The sequence below is a fragment of the Seriola dumerili genome, unplaced genomic scaffold, assembly GCF_002260705.1.
Source record: "Seriola dumerili isolate Sdu_G_001 unplaced genomic scaffold, Sdu_1.0 BDQW01001124.1, whole genome shotgun sequence".
Taxonomy (NCBI): Eukaryota; Metazoa; Chordata; class Actinopteri; order Carangiformes; family Carangidae; genus Seriola; species Seriola dumerili.
This window is the reverse complement of record NW_019175379.1, coordinates 4,606,916-4,629,404: the sequence shown is the minus strand read 5'-3', so window position 1 is coordinate 4,629,404 and position 22,489 is coordinate 4,606,916. Positions and strand designations below refer to the sequence as shown.

The following is a 22,489-nucleotide window of genomic DNA, read 5'->3' as shown; positions in this document are numbered from 1 at the left end:
TAAAAATGTCAAAAAACGTCGTAGTATAGTAAGGCATAAAAATGTCAAAAAACATCATAGTATAGTAAGGCATAAAAATGTCAAAAAACGTCATAGTATAGTATGGCATAAAATTGTCATAGTATAGTATGGCATAAAAATGTCAAAAAACATCATAGTATAGTAAGGCATAAAAATGTCAAAAAACGTCATAGTATAGTAAGGCATAAAATTTTCAAAAAACGTCATAGTATATAAAGGCATATAAATGTCATAGTATAGTATGGCATAAAATTGTCATAGTATAGTATGGCATAAAAATGTCAAAAAACATCATAGTATAGTAAGACATAAAATTATCGTAGTATAGTAAGGCATAAAAACGTCATAGTATAGTATGGCATAAAAATGTCAAAAAACATCATAGTATAGTAAGGCATGAAAATGTCAAAAAACGTCATAGTATAGTATGGCATAAAATTGTCATAGTATAGTATGGCATAAAAATGTCAAAAAACATCATAGTATAGTAAGGCATAAAAATGTCAAAAAACGTCATAGTATAGTAAGGCATAAAATTTACAAGAAACGTCATAGTATATAAAGGCATATAAATGTCATAGTATAGTATGGCATTAAAACATCATAGTATAGTATGGCATAATATTGTCAAAAAAATCATAGTGTAGTATGGCATAAAATTGTCATAGTATAGTAAGGCATAAAAATGTCAAAAACGTCGTAGTATAGTAAGGCATAAAAATGTCAAAAAGCGTCATAGTATAGTATGGCATAAAAATGTCATAGTATAGTAAGGCATAAAAATGTAAAAAAAAAAACATCATAGTATAGTATGGCATAAAAATGTCAAAAAACGTCATAGTATAGTATGGCATAAAAATGTCAAAAAACATCATAGTATAGTAAGGCATGAAAATGTCAAAAAACGTCATAGTATAGTATGGCATAAAATTGTCATAGTATAGTATGGCATAAAATTGTCATAGTATAGTAAGGCATAAAAATGTCAAAAAACGTCATAGCATAGTATGGCATAAAAATGTAAAAAAGAAACATCATAGTATAGTAAGACATAAAATTGTCGTAGTATAGTATGGCATAAAATTTTTAAAAAATTTCATAGTATAGTATGGCTTAAAAATTTCAAAAAACATCATAGTATAGTATGGCATAAAATTGAATTAGTATAGTAAGGCATTAAAATGTCAAAAAGCGTCATAGTATAGTATGGCATAAAATTTTCAAAAACGTCATAGTATAGTAAGGCATAAAATTGTCATAGTATAGTAAGGCATAAAAATGTTTAAAAACGTCACATTATAGTAAGTCATCAAAAGGTCATAGTATAGGATGGCATAAAAAGGTCATAATATAGTAAGGCATGAAAATGTCTAAGACCTTCATAGTATACTAAGGCACAAAAAGTGATAAAAAATGTCATAATATAGTAAGGCATAAGAATGTCAGAAAACGTCATTGTATAGTAAGGCATAAAAAGTCATCAAAACTTCATAGTATAGTATGGCATAAAAGTTCATAAAAATGTCATAGTATAGTAAGGCATATAACTATAATAAAACGTCAAAGTACAGTATGTTATAAAAATGTCATACTTTAATAACACGCATACACAAGTTTTTTTCTTCAGAATTTATTAACCAGCCACTTACATCAATGCTCATACTTTAATGACACACACACCACAGTTGTTCTCTCTCAAATTTATTAACCAACCACGTACATCAATATTTACAGCAACATTTACAGGAAGTTCTGCAGTTAAAGACATTAAAACAACCAAATAAATTGCATATTAAAGACAAAATTGCATAAAAAAAACAAAACAAAACAAGAATAGGGGGTTACATGTATAATTTATTGGTAAGCTGCAGCAAATAGTAATGTTAAAGACCTGATTTAAACGAGCTGACGTGAAGCAGACCTCATATGTTCCATAGCATGTCCAAAAACTATAACAGTATAGTACACCATAAAATAAGCATTATGTTTAATATGGCATAAAATTGTCAAAAAAACATCATAGTATACAAAGGCATAAAAAGTCATAGTATAAAGTCACAGTATAGTAAGGCATAAAATGTCATACTTTTAAAACACACTCCAGTTCTTTTCTTCAGTTTATTCACCCGCNAATTTATTGGTAAGCTGCAGCAAATAGTAATGTTAAAGACATGATTTAAACGAGCTGACGTGAAGCACTTATAACAGCATTTACAAGAAGTTATGCAGTGAAAAGACATTAAAACAACCATATAAATTACATATTAAAGACAAAATTGCATAAAAAATAAATGAGATACAAAAACCTGAAGAATTTATAAGACCTAATTTAAATGAGCTGACAGTTTAAGCAGACCTCAGATATTCCAAATCATGTCCAGAAAGTATAATAGTATAGTATGCCGTAAAAATGTCATACTTAATAAGGTATAAAAATGTCATACTTTAATGACACGCACACCACAGTTGTTCTCTCCCCTTTTTTTTAACCAACCACTTACATCAATACTTATAGCAGCATTTACAGGGAGTTATGCAGTGAAAAGACATTAAAACAACCATATGAATTGCATATTAAACACAATATTGCATTAGCAAAAAAATTGAATACAAAAACAAAAACAAGAAGATGACTACTCAAAGACTGATAGGATGTTACATGTGTAATTCATTGGTAAGCTGCAGCAAATAGTAATGTTTTAAGACCTGATTTAAATGAGCTGAGCGTTTAAGCAGACCTCTGATATTCCATAGTATGTCCAAAAAGAATATAGTATAAAAAGTGATAAAACTGTCATAGTATAGTATGGCATGAAAATGTCAAAAAACACCATAGTATACTAAGGAATAAAAGTTCATAAAAACGTCAAAAAGTCATAAAAATCGTCAAAAAACATCATAGTATAGTAAGGCATAAAAATGTCAAAAAACGTCAAAGTATAGTAAGGCATAAAAATGTCAAAAAACGTCAAAGTATAGTAAGGCATAAAATTTTCAAAAACGTTCAAATAAATAAAGGGAATAAAATGNATAGTAAGGCATAAAAATGTCAAAAACGTCATAGTATATTAAGGCATAAAAATGTCATAGTATAGTATGGCATAAAATTATCATAGTATAGTAAGGCATAAAAACGTCAAAAAACATCATAGTGTAGTAAGGCATAAAAATGTCAAAAAACGTCATAGTATAGTATGGCATAAAATTCTCAAAAAAACTTCATAGTATAGTAAGGTATGAAAATGTCAAAGAACATCACAGTATAATATGGCATAAAAATGTCATAGTATAGTATGGCATAAAAACGTCATAGTATAGTATGGCATAAAAACGTCATAGTATAGTATGGCATAAAAACGTCATAGTATAGTATGGCATAAAAACGTCATAGTATAGTATGGCATAAAAACGTCATAGTATAGTATGGCATAAAAACGTCATAGTATAGTATGGCATAAAAACGTCATAGTATAGTATGGCATAAAAACGTCATAGTATAGTATGGCATAAAAACGTCATAGTATAGTATGGCATAAAAACGTCATAGTATAGTATGGCATAAAAACGTCATAGTATAGTATGGCATAAAAACGTCATAGTATAGTATGGCATAAAAACGTCATAGTATAGTATGGCATAAAATTTTCAAAAAAACTTCATAGTATAGTAAGGCATAAAATAGTCATAGTATAGTAAGGTATGAAAATGTCAAAGAACATCACAGTATAATATGGCATAAAAATGTCATAGTATAGTATGGCATAAAAACATCATAGTATAGTAAGGCATAAAATAGTCATAGTATAGTAAGACATAAAAAATCCTAGTATGGTAAGGCATAAAAAGTCATAGTATAGTAAGGCATAAAATAGTCATAGTATAGTAAGACATAAAAAATCCTAGTATGGTAAGGCATAAAAAGTCATAGTATAGTAAGGCATAAAATAGTCATAGTATAGTAAGACATAAAAAATCCTAGTATGGTAAGGCATAAAAAGTCATAGTATAGTAAGGCATAAAATAGTCATAGTATAGTAAGACATAAAAAATCCTAGTATGGTAAGGCATAAAAAGTCATAGTATAGTAAGGCATAAAATAGTCATAGTATAGTAAGACATAAAAAATCCTAGTATGGTAAGGCATAAAAAGTCATAGTATAGTAAGGCATAAAATAGTCATAGTATAGTAAGACATAAAAAATCCTAGTATGGTAAGGCATAAAAAGTCATAGTATAGTAAGGCATAAAATAGTCATAGTATAGTAAGACATAAAAAATCCTAGTATGGTAAGGCATAAAAAGTCATAGTATAGTAAGGCATAAAATAGTCATAGTATAGTAAGACATAAAAAATCCTAGTATGGTAAGGCATAAAAAGTCATAGTATAGTAAGGCATAAAATAGTCATAGTATAGTAAGACATAAAAAATCCTAGTATGGTAAGGCATAAAAAGTCATAGTATAGTAAGGCATAAAATAGTCATAGTATAGTAAGACATAAAAAATCCTAGTATGGTAAGGCATAAAAAGTCATAGTATAGTAAGGCATAAAATAGTCATAGTATAGTAAGACATAAAAAATCCTAGTATGGTAAGGCATAAAAAGTCATAGTATAGTAAGGCATAAAATAGTCATAGTATAGTAAGACATAAAAAATCCTAGTATGGTAAGGCATAAAAAGTCATAGTATAGTAAGGCATAAAATAGTCATAGTATAGTAAGACATAAAAAATCCTAGTATGGTAAGGCATAAAAAGTCATAGTATAGTAAGGCATAAAATAGTCATAGTATAGTAAGACATAAAAAATCCTAGTATGGTAAGGCATAAAAAGTCATAGTATAGTAAGGCATAAAAATGTCATTGTATAGTAGCAGTTTATGCCTTAGTATACTATGACGTTTTAATGCCTTATGCTAAATGTTTTTTTTAAGTTTTATTATACTATGACATTTTCTAGTTTAGGTTTTTTTTTTTTTTTTTTTACTGATGGTGGAATCAGTGTTGTGCTGAAAATGGTCCTTGGATGTCTTTTCTCACTGCAATGTCAAACAGCCACTTTTCACCAACAAAAAGCCGACTCTGATCTCGTTGCGCTTCTCCTTCCACCTTTGATCTAGATGCACTGTACTGGGCGTGAGAATACCAGAAGAACAGGCAAAGCGCTTTTCAAGATCAGAAAAATATCAAGATGTCATGGCACTGTCATCACACTGCCACAAAAAACAGAGCCCACGGTGTCAAAAGATTCATGTTTCTGTGATTCCAGCCTGACGTGAAGTCTTACAGCTTCAATATTTAATCACTGATCCAACACTTTCGTGTCAATCACCTCTGAACCTTTCTAAGTGATCGTCACTGAATTCGGATCAAACAGTGAAAGACCATAATGCTGTTAAAAACCCTCTCCACTGACCCCAGAAATCAATGATGAAGCCAACGGTCCTGTACCTCATACATTTGTAATCTAGCTCTCTTTCTGCTGCCTGCCTACAAGAATTTATGTGATGAGGTTATGATATCAATCCCGCAAGAGAGAGAGAGAGAGTAGGAGGTAGAGAGAGGAGGGAGGGAGTGAGTGGCTGGTGTATTTTCCACCAAATTCAACCGCAGTGTTCCTGTGCCATGTTCCCAATTTGCTAAGTGCATCAGTCACTACATTTGCTGTCCCTCCTCCCTCCATTTTGAGGTTTTAGGGATTAACTACAGGGACTTTGCCTGTTTGCGGCCTAGATATGGACGAGCTATTTCAGCTATTGCATTACATAAATCGAATAAGCGAAGAATTGCCTCTGTCTGAAAGACAAAAGATCTGGGATGTCTCCTCCGGTTTTTCTTTACCTTTGTTTTTTGCCCAATATGTGCAGTCACTTGAGGATATCAGCGTGCATTTGATGATAAATCTATACATTACTCAGGCCTAAAAAGAAACTAAATATTGCTGTGCACCTGTATTTCAGTACAATACTTTCTTAAGGGAAAAAAAGACTGGATACATTGAGATCAAGCAGATTAGGTCCCATTTACTGGTGTCTTTTATATTAAAACAGTGGCTGGTTGAAAGGAGCCACTGAATGATGTGATTAAATATGAAATTACAAATCTATAAAAGTCAGGTACCTCATTTTTTAACCTCTCTGATTTTCTCCTCAGGCCCTGACATCCCATTTGTAGCCGTGTACAAGACACAGAGAGACGCCGAAAGCGAGACGCAAGATAGAGAAAGTGAGTATTTCAACCTGTTACATCACAGATTTGCATTTACAAGACTCTGAATTATGCTAAAGTCATTACAAGTGACCTTGTATTCATTAGCATAATAGCTACATTGAAGTGACCTTGTCCAAATAGGGACAGAAGTGTTTCCATCGCAGTGTCGAATGACCACCTGTGTACTGAGTCAGTGTTTGTCTATAAGCCAAGTCCAGCATGATGGAAGTAATCATATTACTCCGCACAATGGATGTCCTCATTAAATTACGACCTGCCCGATGGCAATATCAGCATACTGTAATTTGATTACCAGAGTCTGCGTGTGTGCCAGTCAGTGTCAACTCTTACCAATATGATGTCCCTGCCCTGACTATGTTAAAAAAACAAGTCTTTAAATGCTGCTTGAAATTTTATTACTGTAGATTATTTTATGTATTCACCTGTTTAACAGCACGAGGGCAAAAATGTTTTGCAAATTTTCACCCACAAAACTGGTGAGTTTGCATTTTCTTTTTTTTTTTTTTAGAGACGTTTCCATGCCGACAGGTTTAAATGATACTGCAGTTAACATGACAGTCATGTGGCCAATAAGAATGTCTTGTGCTTTTCTTTTTTTTAACAGGATATGAGGCCATGACAGGTGAAAGAACATTGTTAGCTCTTCATATGTTACTAAGACTCTATTCTATTGACAAGAGACAAGGTCAGGTCAGAGTTAGTCTGTGCATGCGTACAGAAACATGCTGGCTCCAGGCACAGCTGCCACTTCTTGTCCTTCCTTTCACAAAGTTTTAATTGAGGTTTTCCTCCAGGAGCCAGGCGGCTTTTATGTGAGTCTGTCAAAATTTGGCAGCAGCCTGTTGATTTCCCTTCTGGTTGCTGCCTTTTGACCATTTTTACAACAAACTAATCCCAGCATACAATGTTTGCTGCATCCCCCTCCGACTTCAGCAGCCATAAGTTGGCAAAAAACCACCTGTAAGCTGTTGAATAAGTAGAGCTGCTTCTCTTTTTAGGACAACAACCACTTGAAAATCCAGGTCACAGTTTAAGTTCATGTCTGTTTTTTTCTGGTTTGCATCTGTTGGCGCTCAAGCTGAAAGTCTGGGAGGAGGAGAGGTTCTGATGTTGTATGAATGTAAACACACAGCTCCACACATTCTCCAGTCTTATTTGAATTAATAGATGAATGCAATAATAATTTTAAATCAGATTTTAATTGTTTTAAGGATGATTAATTCATTGTCCTTAAGTCAACAAGTCAAGTCTGTTCAATTTCACACAACAGATATGCAAACCTATACAAATTTTCTGCGTGAAAGATTTTTAGTTTTTACACTTACTTTAAAATACATATTTTGACATAATTGGGTTGCCAGGGATCTGTGTATCAAATGTTCTTCATTAACTGGTTTGGCATGTTCTGTCTACAGGTATTGCTGAAGTATATAAACTGGAGAGCAATGAGAACCTGAGGCTGACCCTGGACTCCATGCAGATGCCCACAGTGGATTACAAGGAGATCAACATGGATGATTACAGTATGTGTTATCTGTCGAAGTAAAAAGTTAAATAATGTAAATGTGCACAAATTAGTTCTTAGTTGACAATTACAAAAATCTGTTAAAAAAAAAAACAAGAACAAAAAATGGGAGTTGTCTGCAGTTATACCTTCATCTACATTACAGTAATGACCAAACTGTTGAATAATTGTAGAATTTAACATAACACACAAATCATTATATTGTTTTTGTTGATACTGAATACACCATTCAATCATTCACAGAAAAAGTATGTGAACCCCGTAGCCAATCACATCATGCGAACAATGCCTTGTGAAATAGATCCCAGAAGACTTACAATGACCCTAAATGACAAAGTAAATAATACTACAAAATGACTTCAAAAAACTCACTTTGACATTTTATTTGTATGTTTTTAAATCCATCAGAACGTCGCAATCCAGAATTGATTAACAATTCCCTACTCTCTCCCATATACTGTTTGGTTCTGCTAATGCACAAAGAGAGATAGAGGGAGACGTGTGGTATTACGTTAGAAGACGCTGACAGGGTGGATATTGAATGGAAAAGTCAGATGAGACAGCTGAGGGAGAGGCTGAAGCAGCAGGTCCCAATGTGGTAAGAGGAATATGTCACTGAGGAATATTAAATAAACATATTTTCTTGTTGGTCACACCAAGTCACTACGTCAACAACACCCCCCACCACCACCACCAGTATATTTCAGATATGCTGGAAGATATTGTTTGAGGTTATTGCTGCTAAAGCAGGTTCAACCAGTTATTAAATCCAAGGGTTCACTTACTAGCCCTAGAGTGTTTAATGGCTGTGTTCAATAAAGATCATATCATATTTTATGATCAGTTAATGAAACCAGCTCCTTCCAAGGGGTTCAAATACTTTTTATTTCCACTGTAGTAGGCTGTGATGTTGTAATTATAATTTCACTACTGTAGCAGCTTAGGTGAGACTCCTCCAGAACGAGGTGATATCACAATTTATTTTCTGCAACTCAAATCAGTTTGTTATGAATGATGGTAGCAAAAACAGAAAGTAAAAAAATATCTGTTGTGTATCTGGTTTACAGCTTTGTCGATGCAGATCCTCAAACCCGCAGGCTTCGTGGACACTTCACACTATCCGCTCCTCCTGCTTGTGTATGTATGAGCGCATGTTTTCACACACATACACACAGAAAAAGTTTGTGTGCTCTAGCAGCACTGACTCACATTCCTCTCCAAGTTATACGAGGACATGCTCGTCCTCATCAGTGGAGATTTCCCAGACAGACTTTTAATCAGGCTTATTAATCTAACAAGAAGGTGCGCTGCTTTGTCCTCTACTCTAGCTGGGTAATAATTACACTGCAAATGAGGAAACTTACCCTCCTTTCCACCTTCATTCTTTCATTAGTATTCCTTCCCTTCCTTTTAGCTCAAATCCAAGCTTTTCTTGTTTATCGTGACTTCTTATCTGTGAACATTGTGCCACATTAGCTTTGGGATGAAGTAAACTTTTCAAATTAAGGTTTTATTCTGAGAATCCTGCAGAATGCTGCTAGCTCGCAGATACACATGGTACATAATAGTCATCCAAATCTGTCCCAAATGTCTGTGAAAAGAAGTGTTTGGACAGATTAGGGGATAATATAATGAAGACACAAATTCATAACTAAAAATAAAAATGAATAGGATATAAGAAAAAAATCATGTAGCAGCCTTGACTGCACTCATCTGGTTTGTCTGTGGTTTTTCACATGCAGCGATGGGACACCTGGTGGTCAGATGGTGTCAGAACGGTTTCACATGGACTGGGCCACAGTCCTGGTGAGCAGCTTCGGTGCCGTCGTGGTGCGCTGTGATGGACGGGGCAGCGGCTTCCAGGGCACCAACCTGCTTCACCGGATCCAGAAGAAAGTGGGTGTGTTCGAGGAGCAGGATCAGAAGGATGCACTCAAGTATGTGTAGCAGGAGGTTTTTGCTTGTTATCCTGAAAACCTAAAAGATATGAAGAGTAAACACATGATAAATAGCTATTTGGGTGTTGTGGGGCAATTTAAACAAAAACATCTATTATAGGAGATGCTTTCCAACACCACTAACCATCTCACCCAACCTTTTCAGCATTTGGAAAACATGTAACTTGCTGAAAATACAATCAAATTACATTTTTTTTTAGCTGTAAATTTGTATTTGAGGATCTTTATATGTAACTGTGTTTACATGAAGTGAAATTGAAGCAATATGTTATACTGGTTACGAGTGGTAGTTAAAAGTTCCTTAGAAACACCTTGCATGTATGACATACAATTGCAATTGTGAGACAGTATAAACAAAAGTCAAAAATGTAAATGTGCTTCTTGACAACGACCAATGTTTGTCTGTTGCAGTTTTATTTTGAAAGAGCCCTACATTGACAAAACCAGGGTTGGAGCTTTTGGACAGGTGAGAAAAGGAGCCATACATCCTTTGTTAACATGCAGGTTGGACTATTATGCTCTCTGAGTGTCAGCTTGTGAAACCACTTGTGATAACATGTATTTTCTTTGTGTCTCAGGTGTATGGCGGCTATGTGACCAGCTTGTTGGTCAGCGGCGAGGAGTCTCCTGTAAAATGTGGAGCTGTCCTGTCACCCATCACCGACTTTGAATTATACGGTAAGCCGTTTGTTTGCGATGGAATTTTTTTCACCTGTATGCTCCAATGCGAAAAAGCTGTAGTCTCTGCATAATCACTTAGGTCTAGGCATGGCTGTCAGAGACTATTCAAAAGGGGAGTTTGCAAATCTAGCACCTTTACCCCTGCAGCTGGAATTTTATTTCAGTCACTGTCTTATACATTCACATGTATGTCTGTGAAAGAGAGAGAGAGAAAAAAAAAAAGATGAGCCTGTTCACAGTGTCACTGTGATGGTGCCGATACACTTGGAACCCAATCATAACAGTGCCAGACAAAGTTATCTACACCAGCCTCGCCTCGGATACCAAAGGAATAAGATGTGTGAAATGCAGAGTTGTGCGTATCAGGAGAGTGACAGAGAGAGAGAGACAGTGCTCTTGTAGCTGTAGGTGCACCGAGTCAGGAAACTGCAAATTAAGGAGGAGCTATTTTTTTTCCTTTTCGCAGTTTGACGAATTTCCCATCTATTTGATTTCTCTCGCTTTTGCCAGAGGGGGTGAGAGACATGCCATGACATTGTATGAGTTTGGAATTGCAAATGAAGACGTTCCGCAACAGCTCCAGGACTAAAGAATATGTAGATGGGTGAATACATTTGAATGTGGAGAAGGAAAAACCTGGAAATGTGCACTTGACTTCTCAGAATGGACAGAAATGATGCATCAATCTTGTTACTGATATGACATTGTGATTTTGGTGTCAAAAGCAAAGTTTTAATTGAAACCCTCTTTTCGCCTCCAGCCTCTGCATTTTCAGAGAGATATCTTGGACTGCCTAAACCTGATCCAAGGGCATACACAGTAAGCTCTGATTGCTTAAAGATCTAGGTGGGATAATTACTGTAATATCCATTTGATCTAATTTGTGTCTGTGTCTTTACACCTCAGATGGCAAATTTAGCGCACAGAGCATCTCAGTTTATGGACAAGAAGTTTCTTATTATCCATCCAACAGCTGATGGTGAGTCATGAGTCACTGAAACATATATAAAAGATATAAAAGAAAACACAAATCTGATGTTTTGGCATCTGTCTTTACAGAAAAAGTTCATTTCCAACATACAGCAAAATTCATCGCGCAGCTCATCAATGAAAAGGCCAACTACACCTTACAGGTATGTGGTTTAGCTCCCACTCATTTGTAATGGCATCTCAGCGTCCAATTTCTCTGCTTGTCTTTCTTTCCCTGGTTCGGTTATTCTCCAACCTTTGGGAGCTTTGTGGTCCCAGTGGGGATCCCACAGCAGGCAGAGGATTAGCCCCTCACAATGCCTTCATTCCACATAATGAGCTTATGAGACCTTCTTGGGCATCCTGCGTTAACACCAGGACTAATCCAATTAGGATACAATGTACTGCAGCTGAACATTCATCAGAGCTCATTACTGACCGATAGACAGGTTACTGCGCTCACACGCGTTAACTTGTAGCCTCTGATAGGTTTAAAGTCAACACAAGTAAACATGATAACTTAGTTGAAATACAGTACGGTCCAAGAGTCTGTAACCACTTTCCCATGCACTTAAAGCAGTTTCAGAGTTTTGGACCCCACTGTGTTTGCATTAAGCTCATACTCCAGAAATTTAACCCCCATTGGTGCTGAATTAAAGAAAATTATTAATGATGAAAATGTGCTTTTTTTTTTATCATAAATTGAATCCCTTTTGGCTTTGGATGAAACAAGACTAAACCTTGCACTCTGTAATGTACATTTTTTTATGTCACTAATAAATAAAAAAAAAGTGATATTTGTAACCTTGCCTGATGTTTTCCAAGATTAAATCTGCTACTTGGCATTAAAACGTTTTATTCATTTTTTTTTCACCCACACACATATATATATATACACTATGAGAAGCCGCTTAGGCCAAAACTGAATACTTCACATGTATGTATCTGGAAGGTGGCGCACCAACAGCCAAGAAACAGGTAGAGGCAAGATGCATAATGGTGGCCAACAACGGACAGACCTGGAAGCTAATCAAAATAATGAAAATTACATGAGCATTCTTCATGTTTGCACCTTAACGAATAGGCCTAGTCATCGTAGCAACTTCCGGTTAAAGTGTGGTGCCTTCCGGATACATACATACTGAATATTTAGATATGTGTGTAAGTATTGTCGGCTTCTCATAATATACACATTTATTTATTTTACTTCTTCTTTAGTCTGCAAACTGGTTTGCTCTCAATTCTACACATTAATGGATTCTCCATTAATCCAAACATACTAAACCACAAAAAATAAATTAGGTCTCAGAACTCTCGAATTTGTTTTTTGCCCCCTCTAACCAGAGAAATAATAGTTTTCTGGAATGAAAAACAGTTTGCATCCAGTTTCTTCAGGCACATTTTGCAATAATCATAATGTTACTGAAAAAAACCTATCTCATGCAACTAAAGGCTCTTTTGGCCTGGGGGTTGAGGTGTCAACTTTGAATCGCATTTCTGCTGGTTGGCACAGCTGGCCATATCATTCACCCCCTTTCTCTCCTCTAATAAAAGAAAAAAATGATAGATATGTGCAGCGTGACATAGATTTCTCGAACTCTCTGCCCTATTGAAGAAATCTAACTGTGTGTGTGTGTGTTCTCACCTTATTCTTTGTGTCTCAGATCTACCCAGATGAAGGCCACTTCATTCACAGCGAAGCCACACGGCAGCACCTCAGTCAGTCCCTGGTGAATTTCTTTGAGGAATGCTTCAGGCTACCAGAGAGAGTGTTTGAGGAGGCTCTGGAAGAAGAGAGCGAAGACGAGGGTTAGCTTGGCCTTGTAGGGCTCCTCCTGTGCCCCCCAAATCCTCCCCCACACATGTAGTCATCTACCACAACACTGGTGTCCAATAGTCCACAATATGCAACTCTCATCTGCTCTTTCCATTTGTTTTGGTTTGCGTTTGGACCACCCACCCCACCCGTGTCCGCATGCTGAACCTGAAACTGCCCTTCCAGCAGACGACGGATCAACTCCTAACATCCATCCTTCCATCTTCATCTCCTGCCCTAAGTTCAAATCCAAAAGGGAGAGAGCCAGAGAGCCAACAAAGACTGATGACCTGACATGATGTTTTGGAATATACTGATTGATCTAACAGGAAGCAGTCTCCTTCACAGCAGGATGGACCAGCTCCTCAGAAGCAGTGGAGAGAAAGCATCAGCTCTCACACAGACTTTTCGATCTGCAAGGAGAAGGAACACCTTATAGCACATAACTCGTGGGCTTGTATATCGATGAAAAATCAGACACCTGATGAAAAACACTGGTCGGCAGTGTTTCTAAGGGGTGTCTGGAATTGTGTGGATACAGGAAATGTTACTATTTTTAAAGTTGTGAAGAACTTTCCATGTTGGACTGTGGTTGTGTCTGTTGTTCTTACAGTATGTAAAATAGCACACAAATGTTCACTCAGCTATTACTGATATATTTTCTTTTGGTATCATGTTTGCCCTCATGTTGGTTTCAAAACGTAGCCTCATCTTATGTATTTTAGCGATGCTGACAGAATTCTCCAACTGGTAAAATGTTTGGAAGTTTAAAAAAAAAAAAAAAAAACGCCATGGGTTTTTATTAATGTTCATTTTAGACAGTTTTATTGTGATGCTCTGGTTTTTACCAATGTTGAAGCATTAACTTGATTTGGTCACTGTGCCTTACTTTCACTATAAACATCCTGCTGTGGGACTGCAGTTATAAACTACAACAAATCTAATTTTATAGGAATAGATTGATATTTTTGGGAAATATTCTTATTCGAAATTGATACCACTCAGATCTGTCCAATAAATATTAGGTTACAGCCACCAGCCAATTAGCTTAGTATAACGGCTGAGACACAGCTAGCTAAGCTCTGTCCAAAGGTAGCAAACTATTCGAACTTGCTCCTCTGATGCTAACTATTAGAATGTTATAACCTGTTTAATCCGTACAAAAACCAAAGTGTAAAAACTTCAAGTTCTGGTTTAACAGGGGTCATTACCTTGACTATCTTTTAGCCCGTAGCGTTAACTTCCTGTACTTGCCAGAGGTGCTTGTAAACAGATTTTCTTACTTGCCGACAAAACTAAGCTAGCTGTTCTTCACCTGCCTCCGTTGTGCCCTTTAACAGGGAAAAGGCGAAGAATCAAGTGACGGGCAGCTTTCATGTTCACTCACCTATCGTGAATGACTTTATACACAATACAAACAAAAGTCTCTCAGTCAACATGTAAATGGCGCCACAACAGTTAGGCAGTAGCAGTAGCTAACGCTAGCTCAGCTTGCACTTCGACGAGGTACACAATTTATCAAACAATGGCAAACAGTAACTAGACAAGTTACCAGGAAAAGAGTTTGTCAAATTTACAGTGATATGTGTACAGTATGTTTGTTTTTGTTTTTACCTTAAACAGGGAAACAATGAGGAATGAAGCGGCACGCAGTTATCGTGTTGATTCATCTATTTTGAACCACAGACAGAACCGCGGTTCCCCTCTACCGGAACCCTGAGGCATTACTAGTCCATCACCGCACAATCGATCACAATCGACGCAGACACCACTCTGCATTGCAGATCTACAATGTTCAAATTCTAACCACATAGTACTAAAATCATTTAACAGGCACAGGCAAAAGAAAAATTAAACTGTAAAAATGCAACACAATGAATACTAATGCATGACTGAAAGAAATCTCATCTGTATTATTAATTCACTTATCTATAAGGTTTTATCTACGACACCTCCAGTCTTTACGCTAAGCTAAGCTAATGAGCAGTAATTTAATATTTGACAGATGGTATCAATATTTTCATCTAATGACAAGACAAGAAAGTGAATAAGCATATTTCCCAGTCAGTTAAAAGAGCTAGCATCAACAGCTAGCACTTCATTCAGAAACTGTAAAGGGATTTTGAAGTTTCACAGAAAATTACCATTCACTGGAAACAGGCCCAATGACACCTAGCTAAAATGTACAGACTCTGCATGCGTCATTGCTTTAAGATGTTTAAGAATGGTAGGTAAAGAAAATTTATAACCAGTGCAGAAGCTGAAGTGTTTGTTTTTGGAAGTGCTGTATTACTCTTGGCTTAAATCAGTGAATACATTGTACAAGGTTAAAGGCAGGAAGTATTAGGAGTAGTGTTATACACTGAGAAATTATGCATTTGTATATAAGGGAAAACATGGTGTTAGCTTCAGAGTCAAAGTCATGCAAATACGTAATCCAAAATGATAAATTCCTGAGGCACAAGTTTAGTTTTCCATTTTTCAATTTTTTATTTGGATGGCCATTTGTGTTATGTTTCAGTGCATGTTAAGAGGTTATTTGCAGCACTATCCCTGATCAGTTCCACATGGTAATTTTGACATCTTGAATGTTCCTTACTGGATTGCATAAATTACATTTCCAGTAGTATTGTGATTGAGAACCCAGTCTCGTCAGCTTGATGTGTAAATGTTATTCAAATATCATTTTATTCTAAAAAAGAAAAAAGAAACAATATTACCTGAGTGTTATTTGTGCATAAAGCATTTTGGAAGTTACATTTGACTATTCATTTCTGTTCTCCTGTTGCTGTCCTTGAATCGAGTTGAAAGTGGACTTTATAAATGCCAATGGCAACATCAAACTTTCTTGCCAGTGGTTGAGGACTTTTTCAAGACACTCAACTTTGTTATCCAAAGCATAGAAGGAGATTAATGGCAGATTGTGGCATGAAGGTAAATGTTAGAATAAAAAATAGATATTTTATCAGCCTTCAATGTTTCTGACTCATCTGTCTCATCAGTTAATTTTTTTTATTTATTTATTTATTTGGCCACTTGGGGGCAGCAGAACACCCTGCAAGCTGAATATTTACACATTATCACTGTATAAAGTATAAAGCTGTTAGCAAAAAAAAAAGCTTACTTTTACAGACACATTTCTGTGTAAAGATAGATTCGGAGCCACATTTCTGTCCACCTTTTGAAACAAGCATTGGTCAAGCATTAACTCTTTTCAGCTATGTTTTGGTTTCCCATAAATCCGGAGAGATATTCTGGCTCTTTAGCTGGTAACCATGTTCACCAGAAAGTCGCTAACTGTTCACCATTTGGTTTTGGGTAGTTTTTGTAAGAACATTTTTGCTAAAAACAGCTGCCTTCTGTGACTGAAAGCTGGGTTAATGAGAATAGAGTTTGCAGGCCTGAAAACAAAAACAGGGAGTGGAAAATGATTAAATGGTCCATAGAGGTGAGGAGAACCACGAGGCTGAGTGATAATTCTCCGTGGGTTCATCACTATGAGCAACCCCTTTCACATAAAGAGTAATGCTGCTATAAATACACTGATTTGTGCAGCTTTGAAAAATCATTATCAGCATCAAAATGTATTGGCTTTAAGAAATTCAACACAAACTTTATCCTGTACTGCATCAGGATTTATATTGCGTGTATAAAACTATCCTGTTTCTAGTTCTCAGTTTGTTTTGTTGCAGATTCAACAAACGGAGAGAGCAGCAAATGCAAAATCAAACAAGTAGAAATTACCTGTAAACATTCACAAGTGACACGATAGAGACAGCCAATCAGCGGCTGAATATGGAAAGCACTCTGCAAACAGACATCAGAAAAAATATTTTTGCTCGAAGACACTCTGCTGCCCAGTGTAAACAGGATTGTAGTTGTATATCAGCGCTTCGCTCTCCCCCTCTGCGGATTCAAAGCTGTGAAAGTTCTTCCTGGCTGCAGGGAGAGAAAACAATGCCACATTTACACATCACAAAGACTTCATCACTCAGCTACTGACTATTCTAGTTAACGAACGGAAAATAATGCTGTGCTGTTCATACCTTCATTGACAAAAAATGTAGCCATGTAGAAGGTGGTCTTGACTGCTGATGGAGAGTGTGAAACATAAGACCTCGTCCATTCAAATGCATTTTTTTCTGGATGCCACTGTGTCCCATAAATTGGGTAATCATAAGCTGCCGAGGTAAACAAAGAGGAAATTTAATTTACACATTTAAACAGCTCCCTTCAGTATACTTCATTTTGCCTCTAAACTTGTGATGAAGTGATGCTGCATTATAACTACCTTCCACTGTTGACACAAACTCTATGTTTCCATCCATATTTGTGGAGAGAACTTTGTAAAACTTCTTCAGTTCCTCGTTTGTGTTGTGAGTCTGAAAGACACAGAGGTTAGTTACAATGCACCCAATTACACTACATCCTGTTTTGTCCTTTTATACTTTCTGTATTGTCAGAATATTATTTTTGACATGTTTGAGAGAGAAAAAAAACTCACATTTCTCTATTGTACATTCACACTTGACATTCTGTGGCTTTTGCACTGCACCCATTACTAAATGCTGTTTATAATGTTGGTGATAGAACCCTTTTCTCATCATAACAGCAATGAATGACCTACCAACAATGACACACTCCACTTGTGAGAGTTTGCCGTCAGCGGCTCAGAAGCCAGATCTGTCATGAGTTCAGCTGGGAAGACTTTAAACATCCGGCTGTCTTGGGTCTCTACAGATGGGTCATAACATTATAACAATTTACACATTTTCATAAGACATTTAAAGCAATTCATGTAAAGAAGGTCCACTTTTGTCCTGTAAACTGTGACAGCCCTCTGACACTACACCCCTGACACTAGTCAAACAGTCTCCTACTTTTTTTTTAATTAATAAAAAGGTAAATGTAATTATTTAGTGCAGAAAAAATTTGACTATGTTAGCATTTAAACCTAACAAACTTGACAAACTTTATCCTTTAACAAACATTATCCACCTCACCACTTTTGTCACTCTAATCATTATGTTAGATAAATCTAGTTAAAGAGATGAAAAAAAATAAAAACGTAAAAAAAAAAAAACTAAAAGATATGAGTTTATGTTTACAGTTGAGACGTGAACCTGGATCTTCAGAGCTAAAGGTAACTGTATCCATCCATACACTGCTGAATGAACATTAGGAATTCTCTTATTGATAAGTTATCATAAGTATATCTGATGAGACAAAGCCATACCATTAGTGAAGTCAAGAGGCAATGACACATCAAGTGTATTGGTACGCGACAGTAAATTCTTTCCACTTGTCAAATAGGTCAGCTGCTCATATCCAAGACAGGTGCCCCACACAGGAAAATAGTCGCCTCTATCATTTGCCTGAAAGACCATATACAGTATGCAAAGTAATCCAACATCAACACATTAAAACTTTGTTATAAATTTTTAAAAACACATTTACCTCAATGGCAAGATCATAAAAGATCTTTGCAGCCCTTTGATAACCAGATGAGGTAATGCTGGCACTGCCGCCCGGGTAAAGGATCCTGTTGACAAAACACACACACAGGAATTTAAATGTTAGAAACCAACATTTTTTTTAATTAATATATGCAGGGGGTAAACAAAATAATAGCAAAACTTATAATGTAATATGCTTGCAGCACCCAGAGGTGTAACTCAGTATGATGTGTTATGGGGTCAGTGGGTTGCCAGATGTTTGATGAGTTCACCTCTTTCCACTTGACATGATTGTATTTGGAATCGATGCACCAAATATTCAAATAATGCTGACTATACAACGTATTTGTACCTCTGGAAGTAGCCACATGTTCATATTGCCTTAAAAGCTTACCTGCAAAATTTAGGTTTGTCATACTAGTGTTCTTGCATGCTGCTAATTGCTAATCAATATGAGTGGCTTACATAGTCACAAACAGGGCTAGTTACAGCTGGTGCATTGGTCATAAACACTGCAGACTCATTCAGTGTTGCAAAAGTGAAAGTCCTGATGACATATACCAAACAGAAAAACAAAAACAAAATGGGATATTTGCGTTACAAGACTGGCCTTAAATTGTTCACTAAAATGAACTCAAGAAAAAGTTTATTATTTTGCCCACCCCCTTACATTAAGTTGTTTACTTTTGAAACATACATATATGTCATTATTCATTTTGTAATGAATTTCCACAAAGCACATAGGCTCCGAGTGCTAAATTAGGTAAATATATTCCAAGACATTTACCCATTAATGGAGTTGAACAGTGTCTTGTACTCCTCCAGTGTCTTGTTAATCCTATACACATGAAAAAGGAGAGGTTAAAGGTTGCAGTTCACACACAACACGCCTGTTAGCAAAGCTCTTATCTACTGTGGGAATGACAGTGATTAGACTTAGATAATTGTAACAGAGACTCACATAATAGGGACAACCCTCGCTCCCGCTGACTCCAGGTACTTGACATAAGAAGCAGCAATGTAAGATGTTTTATTGGGTTCTGGTGAATAAACTTCTTGAGCCAGGACACCTTTCAAAAGAAAAACACAGACAGTTTGAACACGTGTAATTAAGTGACTCCACACTACTGTTATAATGCAATTACTTTACAAGTTAAAACAATATATAATACGTGGCTTGGTTAGTTGGTGGTTTAGGTTAGCTTAACTTTAGGTTAGCCTAAATAACATAATGTAAACATAAACTCACCAATTATGGGTCTGTCATTTTTCTTGGTTGAAGAATTAAACGGCAGACACAGAAGGGAAACGAAAAGCAACACCACAATCATGTTTCTCAGTGCAAAAATTACAGTAGCACGTCTGTGTGTCGCTCTTTTTAAATAGTCCATGGTGTCGCCATTTGGCCGCCGGTTACATGTTGTAAACACTTCCGGTCTACCTCCTTCAGAATAAAAGCATCAAGGGTGACCTCAAACTGACCTAATTTATCATTTTCATTTTTCATAAATGAACGCATGATAGGACTTGCATTATACAGACTCAATATGTATAACATTTTCTGTCGTGATGATAGGTTTAATTATTTTCCTATTTTCCTAAGCTCTCATCTCCATCAAACTGGGAAATGTACAGAATTATTGCCCTCCCCTAACCCCAAAGAAAATTCATATTTATTATGTCTACACGGAATATTAAAAAGCTGCATTTTAAAGACATGGAAACACTTTAGGATTGTGAAAAATTAAAAGTTGGACATTAGGATTTCTGTTTAACCTACTCTTATTTTGAAGTCTACACCCGAAATCGGAAGCTAAAATGTGTTTACGATTTTCTAGAAAACATGGAAAAAATTAAACAAAGTTAACATATTACAATTGACAGATGTAAATAAATGCTGAAATAGCCAGTTTCCTAAAACTAAGGTATGTTATTTTATTTAGTTATTCCTGTGAAAGTAGAAAGTAAAAATAGTACAGTGCTCAAAATAAATAACATGCTTGAAATGCGCGCTTCCCAATACCATGTTTCTGTGAGTTATAGGCAAATCTTATATTCAGTGTTTACATTTGACATGAAAAACAGCTGGAACTCCCAACACATACAAGAACATTGATGAGGAAGAGGATGTTGAACATTCAAACCCTTCACTTACACTGTTTCCATTTTTTCAAAGCTTTTAACTTAGTGAATTATCCTTTTTTGCTGCCCAAATATCTAAATATTTGTAATTAGTTCAATGATCTTACCTGCCACAACATGAACTACTTTGGAATTTCCTAGTCTTTAATATTACCAATGAAAAGAGAAAGAATTAAGGGCACAAAATAAATAAAATAGCCCCCTTCTCTGTTCATTGAAAATTTGAGTGTTACTTATGGTTATTTATTTTCTGCACTACATTGAGAAGGAAACAAGAACAGGTTATGAAAAGAAAAACCTTTATTCAACAATGCATCAATATTTATACAAAAACATGTGCTCTCACTTTTGCCCATGAAATTTCCTAATGGAGTATTGGGTTTTTTTTTTTTTCAACATGAAAATATTTTTGCTTGTTTCAATTGGTATGCCTACACTAGGTGGAATTTGGTTTTGACCTGTCCTCATTGTTCAGAAATCTATCAAGCTTACAAAAAAAAAAAAAAAACTGTACAAAAAAAGGCAAACAAGTGAGAAGAAACAGTCATTTTACAAACAACGAACGATAAATTACATTCTTAAATTTAATCATTTGATTTCATGTTATGTGCTGTGACAGTATAAATAAATCATGGAATTTAAATTAAATAGCCTATTAAGAGAAAGAGCTGCTAAGGAGTGAGAACACCAAGGTGTATGAAAAGCTACAACACAAACAACATTCAAAGACGAAAATGTTGAACTGAGAAATATTTAAAATACAAAGTACAGTGCATCAAAAATTACTTTGGTGGCAACACTGGTTGTCTGGTCGTCCTGTTGGTGGACGAGACTATGCAAGTTGTGGAAAGTTCTGGCCTTTGACAGATTGAGTAAACTTCTCTTGAAATCTCATAAAAAATTTTGAAAAAAACGTCCATGACAACCTGTAAACAAAACAATGAAAGTAGCCTTTTTACGCTTCTATCGCAAAAGTCTTTGGAAATCTATCATTTGTAAGAACTGCCATGTTTCAGGAGAGGTGCAGATTCCTGCAGCCACGTATGTCCTCAGTCTTTACTTTCAGTCTTTTGGAGGACGAAAAGACAAACGTAAAAGAGACGTCTTATCCTCAACACACCCGGTGACTATGTGAAGCCATTTGTGTTACTTTGCTTGATTTTTGTAAAGTGACAAACTAATCTTGTTGCAACTTTTTTTATTTTAATAAAAGGTTAAAGGTGCTGCGTGTATCATTTTAACATTAATACATCATTACTACATTCACTTTAGGAGGATTGTATTATTGCCATGAATTAATGTGATCATTGATAAGAAGACTGAATGTTTTGTGTTTTACATAATTTTTGTATTGTACATTATGTGCCACAATGCTGGAGTTAATGGGAAATCTATCATATTGCTTTACGGCACAAAGACATTTCCTTTAGGGTGCAAAATTTGCTTTGCAAGAAATCTACAAAGTTAATTCATGTCCACAGCGTAGCACCAATGTCATGTTAGCTTACCTTCCCAGAATACATCTTTGCTGTTGTCAAGAGTTTGTTACTGCCTCTTAACAAACTTTCCACCCCTCAGAAAGAAAAAAGAGAAGGTGAAAAATATGTATTGACATCCTCTTGGAGTGTTAAATGTGGTCTTCTGTTTTGAAACCCACAAAATTCTACACATAGCACCAATGTTGTGCTGA

At 35.8% G+C, this 22,489-nt stretch overlaps 2 protein-coding genes across 2 annotated transcripts in view; one reads left to right on the top strand and one right to left on the bottom strand.

Annotated features, from left to right (window-relative positions):
• The window catches only part of LOC111237819 (dipeptidyl aminopeptidase-like protein 6), a 147,975-nt gene extending 133,954 nt beyond the window's left edge, over nt 1–14,021 (top strand). Inside the window, exons 17-26 of the mRNA XM_022767073.1 lie at nt 6,175–6,246; nt 7,668–7,775; nt 8,845–8,914; nt 9,520–9,714; nt 10,147–10,201; nt 10,314–10,413; nt 11,177–11,235; nt 11,323–11,395; nt 11,476–11,549; nt 13,050–14,021. Coding sequence (XP_022622794.1) covers nt 6,175–6,246; nt 7,668–7,775; nt 8,845–8,914; nt 9,520–9,714; nt 10,147–10,201; nt 10,314–10,413; nt 11,177–11,235; nt 11,323–11,395; nt 11,476–11,549; nt 13,050–13,199 — 956 coding nt within the window. The 3' untranslated portion in view covers nt 13,200–14,021. The remainder of the gene's footprint in view (nt 1–6,174; nt 6,247–7,667; nt 7,776–8,844; nt 8,915–9,519; nt 9,715–10,146; nt 10,202–10,313; nt 10,414–11,176; nt 11,236–11,322; nt 11,396–11,475; nt 11,550–13,049) is intronic.
• Nucleotides 14,022–16,769: 2,748 nt separating this feature from the next.
• Nucleotides 16,770–20,063, bottom strand: LOC111237818 (gamma-glutamyl hydrolase-like). Its single transcript, XM_022767072.1, has 9 exons — nt 19,907–20,063; nt 19,619–19,727; nt 19,445–19,495; nt 18,659–18,743; nt 18,438–18,576; nt 17,829–17,935; nt 17,493–17,583; nt 17,248–17,382; nt 16,770–17,140 (listed from the first exon to the last, which is right to left on the bottom strand). The coding sequence occupies exons 1-9, from the start codon at nt 20,046–20,048 to the stop codon at nt 17,022–17,024; spliced, it is 978 nt and encodes a 325-aa protein (XP_022622793.1). The 5' UTR covers nt 20,049–20,063; the 3' UTR covers nt 16,770–17,021.
• Between the last annotated feature and the right edge of the window lie 2,426 nt (nt 20,064–22,489).

Bases quoted from the DNA above. Each gene is read 5' to 3' on its own strand.
- LOC111237818 (XM_022767072.1), bottom strand. From the start codon at position 20,048: ATGGACTATTTAAAAAGAGCGACACACAGACGTGCTACTGTAATTTTT. The intron at 17,936-18,437 runs GTATGGCTTTGT...ACCCATCTGTAG, and splicing joins GCCTCTTGACTTCACTAATG to AGACCCAAGACAGCCGGATG. The intron at 17,584-17,828 runs GTAGGTCATTCA...TGTGTCTTTCAG, and splicing joins AGTGGAGTGTGTCATTGTTG to ACTCACAACACAAACGAGGA.